Genomic DNA, 13,044 nt, shown 5'->3' with positions numbered 1-13,044 from the left:
GCTTCTGTTTTGTCTGTCTACAGCCTTGGGTAAGGGTTGTAAAGGCCAAGCCATATTCTCAGTGAAGATCCCAAAAGGGATATCATGTGTGTCTTTCCCACTTGCCAGTGAAGGTGTCTGAGGGAACTGTACTCTGCTTGCTGGAGCACAGTTTCACCCCTCTCAGGTTGTAACTTCTGCAGACTGATGATGCTGAGCGATGTGCTGGCATTTGGCAAGGACTGGAATTAACTGAAGCTGCTTGTGCAGGCACAGAGAACAGGACAGTGGTTCTGTGCCCCGTGGGTTCACCGCAGGATCTTTATCTCGCTGCTCAGAGAGGCAATTTATTGTCAGCTGGCAAAAGTACAGTTCACATGATTGCTTCTGCAAAGAGCAAAGAATACCTGAGTGCAGAAATTCTGTCAGAGCATGAAGAGCTGCAGGGGTTCACATAAAGCCCTAAGACTTTGTTTTCAGGGGAGCAGGGTGGGGGGAGCAGCACCACTTCTTTATCTTTCTCCCTGCTATAAGTTGACCTCGTGTTCTGTGCATTGCTGTAACTGCAGTTTGTGTCTGTGCCTGGTTTTTGCAGTGTCTTGTATTTAATCTGCATCCCGAGGTGCTGTGCTTTCTATGGGAATTTAGTACTCAGCTTTCCTGATGTCTGGAGCTCCATTCCATCTCTGTTCTTGCCTAGGCAGCATGGACATTGCATCTGACAGCCTGACTGGGGCTACAAGGTGAACTTACTCCAGCAGGCAAAGGAGGAGCATTTGTCCTGGGACTTTGATATTAAACTGTAAAGCTAAAAGCCTCTGACTCCTCACCCTTGGCAATATAGGAACTGCCACGTTGTTTTATTTTCATTATATGTGATCACTACTGAGCTGTTAAGAGAAAATTGCTTTCTATTTCAGTAAACTCAATTCTGGTTTCAGACTGACTGTGCATCAGATGCTTAATTTGGAACCCACTCTCTTGGTGAAATTAAAAATTCAAATCTCCAAGCTGGAGCATTCAAACTGTGCTTGAATTAGAAATTGACTGCTGTCAATGTGCTCTCGCACTTCACTTTTTTTTTTAAATTCCTCCCTCCCCCCGCGATGAGTTTTATATTAGAGTCTTGCTGTAGATGATCTGACTGAGCAGAAGTAGTGGGAATCCACATTGTCACTCTGTAGACAGAGTGATGAAGGAGAAGTGTGGTGTGTTAAATAGACCATTTTTGAAAAGGACTGCTGTGTACTGATTTCATAGTTTCATGACTGTTTGGTGAAATGGTTTTATGGGATATGACTGCAAATCCATTAGGTGTTGTTTGCAAATTAATTTATGACCTAAGAAAACTTCACAGTTTCTATGCAGCACCCTTGCTCCCCTGTTTCTGTGTAATATCTAAAGCTGTTGTCAGATCTTTACTGAAAGAATTCAGTGTGTTATCTCCACTTAGGACATTTGCATGGACTGTGTCTACAGATCTTTTGTTCCCAGTTTCAATAAAAATAGTTTTTCCCCAGGAAGAAGAACAACAAAACTTACACATACCCACACCCCACTTCCTGAAATAAGCATTGGTTCTCTGTTGTGAATATTCTCTGTAGGCTTACCACTTGTGTGTCCATCTGCTTCTTTGGAAAGTGGGCAAATTGTTCTCAATAACTTAACTGTAAGTTAAAAAGAAATTTGCCCACAGGTATGGCAAAAATTGGGCTGGATATTTTTGGGGAAGTGCCTTCTGTAGTTCACTATGCTAAAGGCACCCATGGCTGGTACTGGCTTGTTTTTCCAGACCTGCCTGTGTTGGTCCTTGGGATGTTTTGTTGTTCAATCAGATGGGTTGACAGGGTGTATCACTGAGCTGGGTGTAGGGTTAGTGATGACTGGGGAGCCTGAGAACTGTTCTGTTATGCAGCTGGCAATGTGAGCTTAATAGCTCTAGCTGGCCAAGGCAGGATCAGTGTGTTGGGTGAAATACATCAATGAGATGTGTAATGAGATTTGGAGAGTGGTTGCATTGAGGCTGATCAACCAGGGATGAATTTGGAAAGGTGAGGTGTTGTAACAAATATGTAATTAAGGAAAGGGTTATTTCTCTTACTCTCCTGACTAAATAGGTGATTGTTACTGACATGGGAAGTGTTTGTTATTTACCAGCTTACTTTTTGGTAGACTTTTTTTCCACTTTTTTAGTGTTAAGGCTAGACCAGGTTTAAATTGGTTTTCTGTTTCTTGAGGTGTGAAAAATTTGATGGGCATATTAATATCAGCTGATGTGGTTCTAATTCTAGAGAGAGGAGCTGTAATTTCATCAAATGGCTTAAAATGAGTTTAAATGAGTAACAGCATTAAGGAGTTAAGTGGCTTGATTGTAACAACTCAGTGACGTGCATTCTGGGAGTGTGTCAATACAAACACAGTTATATAAAGCCTGGCTAAAGAAGAGTGTTCTGGCTTTTACGATGCACAACTCTTTCAAGTGCTTTTTAATGAACAATGGAAACTGACCTGCATTTAATCACTTCAGAGAATGTTATTTGCGACATTTTGGAAATTTAACAGTTGAGTAGCCAAACCCAGTCCTATGACCTTAGAAATCACAGCAAGCCTTGGTGAGGAAATAATTTGTTTCATTATGTCCAATACAATGTAACTCAGCCACACTTCCCTCTATAGGTACACTGTATAAAACTTTGGATAAACCAGAGTTGTAGTTAAGACTCAGTAGGCGAGATGAAAAAGGTGAGACCTTCTCATTTTAGGAGTTACAAAAATCTTTAGTCGAAGTGACTTTCTTTGAAAGCTTATTTGTGCAAAGAGGTGGTACTTGTTTGTTTCAACATAGGCTGTGTTGAGATCAGTGCCATCTTTCTTTGCATATTTAGTGGTGTCTTTGAAATTCAGTAAATGAATCAAACTATAACTGATTAGGAACTTGCAACATTTTACGTATTTCTGTGATGTAGCAACTGAACAGTAATGGTTATTGGCGTGTCAGATTAATCTCCAGGAGTGGTACATTTTTGTTTCTGATAGGTTAAACATTTATGTGTGTATGTTTGTAAATAATAAGTATTTAAAACTCACTCACTTGTTTTTGCATAGTTAGATGCAGGTGTTTAGGGCTTCCTTAAGAGAAGCAACATTACAGAAATTGCTTGGAGCAGTGCTTTGATAGTTGTCTTTGAATATGACTGAAGACCTCTTCTTCCACATCAGTTACCACCCACAAATGCTCTGAAGCTTAATTTGTTATTCTAATAAAAACAAACTGTGTATAGCACAGATGGATTCAGATAGCTGAGGTACCTTTAAAACTGCGTTTATAATTTCTCACTTTCAGGGAGGACTTAAATGAACTGGAAAGCATTCTGCTTCACATGCTTAAAGCAGGAGTGAGAAAGTGATCTGAGTTTCTGTACTGATCTATAAAATTCTCTTGGAATAACAAAAACGCGAGGTATTTACACCTTTTCATCCACAGATGTTATTAGAACATTTGGTCAAAAAACCTGAACTGCCACTTTTGTGGCTGAAAACAAAGACTGATGATCTAAAAAAATTAGATGACTGTTTTGCTGTCCTTTAGTGTCTGTCTGGTACAAGAGAATGTGCTCTTTCCATCAGTGGGAAATGCTCTTAGGCTTCACCTCTCCCTCTTTCATTTCACTGATGCAGCTAAAATGTGAACAACATTGCTTTACAGCAATAGACTATTTTCTTTTTCCTTCTGCTCTGAATCTGAACTGTTATTTTACATGAGAAGTTGATAATCAGGAAAGATTATGGTGAAAGAGCTGTTAAGAATATTTCTGAGCTTTTGTAATTGAAGTTTGAAGCAATTTGCACATATCTGCCATTAAATATATGTTACATCATCTTCTGAAATGGTGAAAGATATATTTTAAAAAGTTGATTTTTAGTATTACAATTGAAAGGCTCTTTTATTTTTGGCTTTTCTCTCTTTCTAAACGGGTATCTCATACAAAGCATGACCCACTGTAGTGTAGAGTTTTAAAACTGCCTCTGGTTGTTTTAATTCTGATAATTTTGTAGTTAATTGTCAAGAGCTGTTTGATGCCCTTCAAACTGAGATAAGATGAGGAGAATTTAAGGCCCCTCTTTTTATTTTAACAGTGAATTGGCACAAGGATGAGCAGTGCCCAAACAGTACACACAAGGCAACAGTAATTTCCTGGCTGGGTTTTGTGATGGCTCTCAGGGGCAGCCACACTGGGATGAAGGACCTGCAGCTCTTTCCCTGTAGCATCCTCTGGAGGCTCATGGCTTGGCCTAGCTCTAATCCTGACTGTAACCCTGCAGTGCTCTGTTCTGGTGTCCAGGTGAGCAGTCTGTGCTGCTGGGTGCACTCACCAGGAGATGGACCTGGAGTCTGTGAAAGAACTGAATACCAAACCTCTCTAGAGGGCTGCCTGGGAGCCTTGTGAGGGGCACAGACATGTGTGGGCTGTGTGTGATCTCCTCCAGGACACTGGAATTGTACTCCTTTGGCTCCAGTAGTTTTTAGAATTGCATCCAGCTCATTTGGTGCAAATATCTAATGCTTTGGCCAATTTAAACCTTATTTACATTAGCTTAGTTTAAATTTGGGGTTTAAAGAGCTGTAATTGTCTGTCTACTTTAGAAATTCATAGTGATTTAGTGAGATCAATTTTAAACTGATTTTAATTAAACCAGAGAACCTTTTGTGTTTTTACAGATGAGGCCAGTGACAGGCCTTTTTAAATGGCCATGGAGTATATGCAGCCTTAGAATGACTCTTTTATGCATGACTGATTTCTACTGCTGAACTAAAATTTAGGCTATTGTTTTGTATATAAACTAAAAGAATTACATTTTAAAGGACATTCTGTTCAGTTTTTGTTCCCTTGTTCTGAGAGTGATTCCTGTTTGTTAAGACTTGTATTAAATTACTCCCAGTACAGCATTTCACTATCGTTTTATAGTAGACAGGCTGATGGACTCCATGACCTTTTTTACTTTTGATTTCTGTGATGCTTTCTTTCCTCAGACAAAAGAGAATGTAAGAGACTGCTGGAATATTCTAATTTATGGTGATAGGAAACAGAATACAGAAGCTTAACTGCAGTCCCATGGTGAGATGTGCCACTATTCTAGTATATGGAAAATGTATAAATTGCTTTTGTTGAAGGTTATTTGGAGAGAGTGTAATAAATGTTGGGAGAATTCTCCTGGGAAGTTTCAGTTCTAATGCTTAAGTTCTTGTATCGGATGTCATCATAGTGAGGTGTGTATGAGGCCTGTGTTAGGAGCTGCTGAGGAGTTTAGATTATGTGCATATCTGTCAATTGAAAAACTGATAAAGGGTTGTGATTAGTGAGGAATGTTAAAGAAAAAAATCTGGAACTTCTGTTTTTGTAAGAGCTCTGTGTAGGTGATTTGAATATTTCTAGCACCCAACTGATTCTGTTTCAGTAGAGGGCAGCTTATAGAAGGCATAATTCAGCTAGACATCAGATCCCCTTGAAGGGTTATTCTGGCAAATAGGTCCAGTCAATATCTTATTGTGTTACAAAATGGATGATAGTGCAGAGCTTGTATTCCCATTGATTCCCATTGTGCAGGACAGACAAATGGAATACCTTTTAACTCATGGTAGGTCCATGAGAGAATGAAAGTAGTCATCATGTAATCTTTTGCCAATAGTATATATGTAAAAATATACAGAAAACACAGACATTATATTCTGATCTCCCACTTTCAGTGTTTATGGTGGTATTTTTATCTTGTTTGGGTGGGGTTTTCTGTTTTTTTTTCCTATTTTTTGCAAACAGCAAATTAATCATTTCATCTGTGTAAGTAAAGTATGTATAAGGAAATCAAGTTACTGAGTGGAGGCTGCTTCTTAACGATAATACTTCAGTAGTGCAACAAATAAATAGTTTTTTAGGATTGGTGGTTCTTCATGCAAAGCTTTTCCTTTAACTTTACATTTTGGACAGTATCATAAATCTAAATAACTTGTACAATATCTCTTTAGACCAACATCTGCAACCATAGGGTGTTACAGTTGTATCTTATGACAGCAGAGTCTGAACCACTTGCTACTCACAGTCTTAAAACATGGATATGAACACAAGAAACTGAACACTCGGCAACAACAGGTTATGAACAAAATTTCTTTGTGATGATGGTTCTCATATTTTGGCTGCAGATTCAGTCCTATTTCAGATGTGCTTTTAAGTCTGAAATAATTTTGGATCAGAGAAACTTAAGCCAAGTTTCTGCTTCAGCGTGGTGTTAAGCAGGCTGAGAATGGAAAAGCAGAGTGATATTGTGAATAGGGAAGGTGATGTGATAGATTATACCCAGCTTTGTGTCCTGATGGAGGAGATTGTTAGTGAGTTCACTTAAAAACAGGTGCAAACTCTTTAGAAGGTGAATGAATATACACAGTGTTCTCTATCTACAGTATGGTCAGTGTCTGTGTTTTGTTGAAATGGAAAACGATATGCTGCTTGAAATTTCAGAAGCAACTATTTTCAGATGCCACAGTATGTTAAGGCTGGAAAACTGCAGAAACACTTACTGACTTTTTCTCCCCTCCCAGGTGATCACCAGCAATTAATGCCGGCAGTCTCTCTTCGGAAAAAGAAGCTGGCAAGAAGACCTGGATACATGAGGCCAGAAGCTCAGGGACAGATCGACTTTGAGTCCCTAGGTGCCTGTGCAGGGTTCAGCCCAGCAGAGCTCCAGCATGGCAAGCACCAGTGTGGAGGCTCTGAGAGCTGTGTTCTGCACAGACAGTGCCAAAATGACTTGGAATTCCTGTGCTGTGGTGCAGTGGGTAGTGCTGTAGTTGCTGTTAATGGGGTAACAACCTTTGCAGCTGCAGGAAATACTACAGGATGCTGTGAAAGTCTTTCACGTTGCAATAGTCCACGGTCAGAGAGCACAGGGATAGGGGTCTGCCCTGCTGCCCCAACAGGCAAAAGAGATGCTTCTGCTGTGTGCTGTACATGGCAGAAAAACTGCAGCACCAAAGTGAGCAAGCCACCAAACATGTATGCTTTAGATCAGACAGAAGTGAATAACAACTCTGAATATCAAAACAGAGATGCTGCTGGTGCACGTGATAGCTTTAGTTCAAGTTTCAGCTTCATACAGCTATCCCTGAACTTGGCCTCTGGAGTAAATGATGTTGAAGGCAGATCTATTGAGGAAGCGGAGATTGTCCTGCATCCCAAAACCACAGGCAATCTGCAGAAGCCAGAAGAGATGGCACAAACTCATGAGCACTTGGGAGATTTGTGTTGCTTCTCCAGGACTGGTGAAGATTTGAGGCATGAAAATGAGAGCCCAGTACATGATAAATTACAGGACTGTGAGATTCCCTCTCTCTCAGATATAGATGCAACATTTTCATATTCTACAGATTCCTCAGATGCAGCATCTGCTGGCTCTTCTGTCACCTCAGGCTATGAAAGTGGCTTTACTGTCAATGACCATAACTGGGATACTTTGATGAAAAAATATGAACCAGTGCTACAGGATTGCTTGCTTGGCAACCGCAGTACATTAAAGGTCAGTAATCTCACTTTGTTTTTGGTACCTTTTCCTCAAAACTTTTTTATTTAGAGTGCCAAAATCAAAGTTTATGTATGACTTCAGGCACTACTGGCTTTTGTGGCCTTTGTTCAGAGATTTTCAGTAGGGCTCTGCATGATAAAAATGTGATAACAGGTTTTCTTTGGTTCCTTAAAAATAGGTAATATTGTTGCAGTACCCTACTCTATATTCTACTGAAACTTTAATCCTCTAATTTCTAATATCACACATGTCTGACTTCAATAAGTACCGTTTCTTTTCACAGGTGGCTGTTTTGTCTGCAGTTTGGGTCATATGTAGTATAAAATTAGGGGGTGGTAAGAACACTTTTCTCAAGGTATCATGATTTAACAACACTAAACTTTTTAATTGGGAATGTTGAAGTTGAGTCAGAGACTTCTGAGAACTAGGCAACTTTTGTGGAAGTAGTGTGTAATCTAATAGGTGCTCTCCCCACATGAAGAAGAATGGGGGTCAAGTCCCTCTCTGTGTCCAGTTGGGAACTGAACCTTTTGTTCTTTGCCCTTTCCACCCCAGAGGAATAGTGTGCTGGTGAGTCAAGGGTCTTTTTGCATACATGTATATCCCTATATTTATACCTACAAGGTATACAGGCAGTCATTCCCTGTGCTCTTTACAGGAGAGGAATGGGGAAACTTTGAGAAAGATCAGCTGTGTTGTATTTTTATGATGGTAGAGTGGGCATGCTGAGCTTACCCAATAAAGGGAGCCATGTATTGGCTTTATTGTTCACACGGGAAACAGAAATCCATAGATTAATATGGACACAATTGTTTGCACTAATTTGTTCAAGGTGCACTGAGTGGGTAGTGGGGGGTTTGGGATTCTGTTGTTGTTGGGTTGCTTTTTGTTTTATTGGGGGTTTTTGTGATTATTTATTTATTTTTATTTTGTCTCTCTAGTGCCTGAGTTTCTTGGTTGCCTTTCAGAAACTCAGATCTTTGTAACTTCTCAGCTCAGACACATGCCTGGTGAGATGTGCTGCATTGTCTTTAGGCCTAATGAAACAGCCTGCTCTGGGGAGACTTTGCACAAACCTACTGTCTGGGCAAGACAGAAGACTGAGAAACATTTACTCTTTCTTTTGCTTACCACGACATCTGACCTGGGCTTACATTGCTCCGTAATACTTTCTTTTAATAGATAATATGTGTAGAACTCAAACTAGGTTCTTTTATTTACAGACTTCACACACACTGATGCAGAGCAGTTTCTTTGGTTTCATGCCTGGAGTTGTGATGTGCCCATGGTCTGAGATGGTTTGGGAAATTAATTCGCTGCGAATTTGGGAACATGTAACGCAGTCAAAATAGGAAGCTATTTTTCTTTCTTTTCAGTATTGCTTATTTGATAGGCACAAAAGAAGCATTTCTATTTTTAATTTCTGTATTCATTAATTCATTGAATGGAGAATTGGGGATTTGTGCCCTCAGATGTCTTTGCCCTTGGTTAGCCAGTCGTGTATGTTTAATTTGAAGCACCTTCCTATTGTAATGATAATGAGGAAGTCTCAAAGCTTTCAGAAAGGAACAAAGGCAACAGTAGTCAAGAAAAAGAGACAATACCAAAGTTGTTAAAATTATGCTTTCCCTGTACTTAAAAAGTGATCTTCATCTGGTACACATCTAGGACATGCCACGTTGAAGCAGAAGCAGGTCTTTGATTAATTGAGCTCCAAATGTTTCCCCAGCCTGCAAATAGAAAGCACTTTACAGTGGCAGCATCAGTCAGTTGGCTGTGGGCGTGCCTGGGCTGTGGTACCCAAGCAGACTTTAAATGACCTGCCACTGTAGTGCATGATAGAATGAACACTGCCAGCAGCAGCAAAGCTGTACTCTCAGTATAGATAGTTATAATACATCATGTGTATGGAAAAAGTGTCACTTGAATCATTCCTACTGCAGGCTTCTTCAAAACTCTATAAAAATTCAGGCATAAAACACAGAAAATAATTTATGGTCAGGATGCAGGGCTCCTCCCTTCAGTACCATTCGCATTCCTCACTAGCCTCAGAGAAAAAAGATTGGAGTTTCAGGAAGCAAAAACTAAAAGTGAAGCACAGAAGAAATGGGAATGTATGCAGTGTTTTTTGTTTGTTTTACTTCTGGAGCATACAGCCTATTATTAATCACACACTTTTGGATACTTTGCTGTCTTTTTTAGGGTTTTTTTTAGTCCATTTTCACATACCCTATTTAGTGGGAAATCCTGAATTTTAAGGTTTGTGTGTTGACTGTCTTGTTTGTGTGTTGATGTGTAGTCTTGATAACTGAGTGCTTCTATTGAATTGTTGACTGGCTGTACCTATTTTTCTGTATGCAACTCAGAGTTTAAATATGAGGATTAAATATGAAAGTGCTTCAGGGAGTAGGGAAATGTTCTTTAAGTGCAGGATGTCTAAAGTGTGGATTTTAGTGCTCTCCCAAGCACCTTCATGCTGTGGGCTTTGAGAATATCCACTGCTTCTTTTTCCAGGCTCACCTTTTTCAGGGCTGATATTGGCTTGCTTGTTTGGTACAGGTCATGCATAAATTTAATAAGAAACACATTCCAGTCTTGTAATTGCAGCTGTGTTAGGCTGTGGCTGTCATGGCAGGGAGGAGTGGACTAAACCTACCTTCTAACCAACTTCTTCTAACAGCAAAAGAGTTGTAAAGGCCTTACAAATTTTTAGTAAATTTAGAACTTTGGTCCAGACTCTTGATATTAACAAAGACAAGCATTAACTTTTTTAAATAAAAATTGATTATGGTAAGTTTATTTTTGAATGTGAGAGAGTACTCTGTGTGTGGTTTGGGGTATCCTTGGTGTTCTGCTTTTTTTCTTTATCTAGCATTTGCATTGCAAAAATGCAAATATCAACATTATGTAGATGAGCCTAAATTGTATTTTAATGAAAATTTTTTGGTTGCATTTTAACACTCTTTTCTGACCCATAACATGAGTATACCTGTTCCAAAATACTCATACTACATTTCTGTTTACAGACTAAAATGTGGTTTGCATATGGAAATTTTATATTTGTTCTCTGCAAAACTCAGGTAAAAAATTGTCAGAATGATCTTGGGAACACACTGTTGAGTACAATGTGATCAGAAGTAGATACCATGCTGAGAGAATCTTCTAATAATTGTAGTTTCATTTATTCCGAGGGTGAAAAATATCCTACGATTACACGATCTCCTTTGCTTTTCAAGAAATATCATTTGTTATTCTGTGTGTGTTTGGACTAAAGCCATGCTTGGCTCAAGTAGCTGCAGTTCAGCTGACTTCCAAATAGGTCTGTCTACTTAACAAATACTGAGCTTAACTATCAAAATTTGGCCATTGTAATGATGTTGTAATTCATTAAATTTATATTGCATAGAAGTTAGTAGTCTATGTATTTTTAAATGCAGCTTCTTCATAACTAACTTTTTTTCTTTGCATAGTTAAAGTCCTTGATCTTACGGCTTCAGAGGCTTCAGGAAAAGGCAGTAGAGGAAGACGACTATGATAGAGGTGAGAATTGCTCCTCCCTACTCCCCACTGGATCATGCTGCTTTTTTTTTTTCTTTCCTTCTTCCTCTATTATTTTTATTTTGTCTTTCCTACATAGCAGTGAGTAGGTGTGGAAAACTAGTTCAATGAACTGTATTGTTTATTCTGTTGTATGGCAGGAAACAAATTAAAGTAGGTCAGCAGCAGGTAGCAACAGCTTTTATTTTCTTGAGCTACATCACCATGTGGGAAGGTTGAAATCCAAATACCCTCCATCTGGATCAGCTGTTTTGAAGCAGCATGACTGAAAAAAATGCAGTGGTAGCTTCAAAAGGAGAAAGGACAGGCACTGGCTGCTGACAGAGTGAGATTTGCTGCTTGCCACGTTTAGTCATGACACTACAACAGGGCTCATAGAAATAAGGTCAGTAGCTATTACAGAAGTGAATGATACTGTCCTGTGGGATTAAGTTGATGTCCACAGAGTTCAATCAAAATCAGCTAGGGAATATGGTGGTGATACAGCTGCTGGCAAGTATCTATCTTTGAATAATGCTTTTTCTTTCAAATGCCTTGGCACTTCTGATAAGTTTTGTTAGTGTGCACATTAATAATTAGAGCATCTATTAATACACGTTGGGTTTCTTACTGTTTCCTGTTGTGGTCTGTGTTCAAATACTCGTATTTTGATAATCTTGAAGATCTAGGATAAATTCTTCCTGCTAGGTCTGTCTTCAGCTGGAAGACTCTGCAAACATTTCGCTAAAATGTGCACGGTTACTTCAGGGAATAAGTGTGGAAAAAGACAACTCCTTTCTATACAATTTCTACTACTACTTTCTGTACACTTTTATACTCTTGGCTTTTAGGAATTGGGCAGTGGTCAGATTTGTGGTTTGCCTCTCTAAATTAGTGTGTGATGCTTTGCAGTTGTACCATGTTGACTCTGTTTCCCTGCCCCCAGAGATGTCCCCAAGATGAAAATATAGTGTCTAGGAGGCTGGTGTGTAGCACTTTTGCAAAAGTGGTTCTGTTGGCCTCTTAAAAGCCTGCCTGTGTGTAGGGAAAGAGTCTGCTGCTATCACAAGTCATTCTTTCAGTGTGGTATCTCCTAATGGGGAACAACTTTAAGTGCATTAAAATCTGAGGATACAGTAGATATTTATGGGTTTAATCTCTGCCAAATAGACATTATTAATGTGTGTGTTTTACATGTGTAACACTCATAACTCTTCTTTTTGTAAGTGCCTGTGGGTTGAGCTCACAGTTGGAGACTTCCCAACAGCTGTGTACTTGGTGTGCATGGTTACCACAGATTCCAGCTGGGATTCTCCAGGCAGTCAGCCAGTCTGACAGCAGTATTTCAGTGTATCAGGTGGGACATCTCCATGTGATGCCATATTGTCATTGACCACAGGGAAAAATGATGACTTGTATTGAATCTTGCACAGAAAGCTCTTGTGTAGTTTTCCTGGGCACTGGTTTTGTATCCTTAAAACAGGACCAGTTATCTGTGGGCCATCACTTCCTCTTTTTGCCCTTTTCAGTTCCACCCTAGTTATCAAGCAGAATTAGCACACCTTGTTAACACAGAGGGTGATTTGCAGAGTCTTGCAGACCTCAGATAAGTGGTCTGGCTGAAACTGTTATTTTACCAGGTGTTGTGGGCACAGAGAGAAAAAGTGATAAAGACAATCTACAGGTGGGATTGCTGTTTTCTCTGCAAAGGCTGACATACACAGGCAGAAAACATTTGTCCTGGTATGGGACTGGATGCTGAGGTGCTTGAGAGACTGACTTGAGTTCTTCCATCCATTTGAAAACTAGAAGTACACCTCAACACTTTTGTTCTCAGGAAATGACACGCTTGCAATCAGGTATCCTGAATTTTATCAATTCCTAGCTTTTGAGTCCTTGACCTGTTTTCTGTTACAGTGGTCTTTCTTCTGCTTCTGATGCAACTATCAACAGGGG

The 13,044-nt window shown here is 39.6% G+C and overlaps 1 protein-coding gene across 1 annotated transcript in view; it reads left to right on the top strand.

Annotated features, from left to right (window-relative positions):
- The first annotated feature begins 6,579 nt into the window (after positions 1-6,579).
- DISC1 (DISC1 scaffold protein) overlaps positions 6,580-13,044 on the top strand; it is a 164,608-nt gene continuing 158,143 nt past the window's right edge. The window contains exons 1-2 of the mRNA XM_062490167.1: positions 6,580-7,545; positions 11,022-11,091. Of these exons, the coding sequence (XP_062346151.1) occupies positions 6,589-7,545; positions 11,022-11,091 (1,027 nt within the window). The 5' untranslated portion in view covers positions 6,580-6,588. The remainder of the gene's footprint in view (positions 7,546-11,021; positions 11,092-13,044) is intronic.

The sequence above is a fragment of the Cinclus cinclus genome, chromosome 3 (assembly GCF_963662255.1).
Source record: "Cinclus cinclus chromosome 3, bCinCin1.1, whole genome shotgun sequence".
Lineage (NCBI taxonomy): Eukaryota > Metazoa > Chordata > Aves > Passeriformes > Cinclidae > Cinclus > Cinclus cinclus.
Note: the sequence above shows the minus strand (reverse complement) of the source record. Positions and strands in the feature narration are given on the sequence as shown.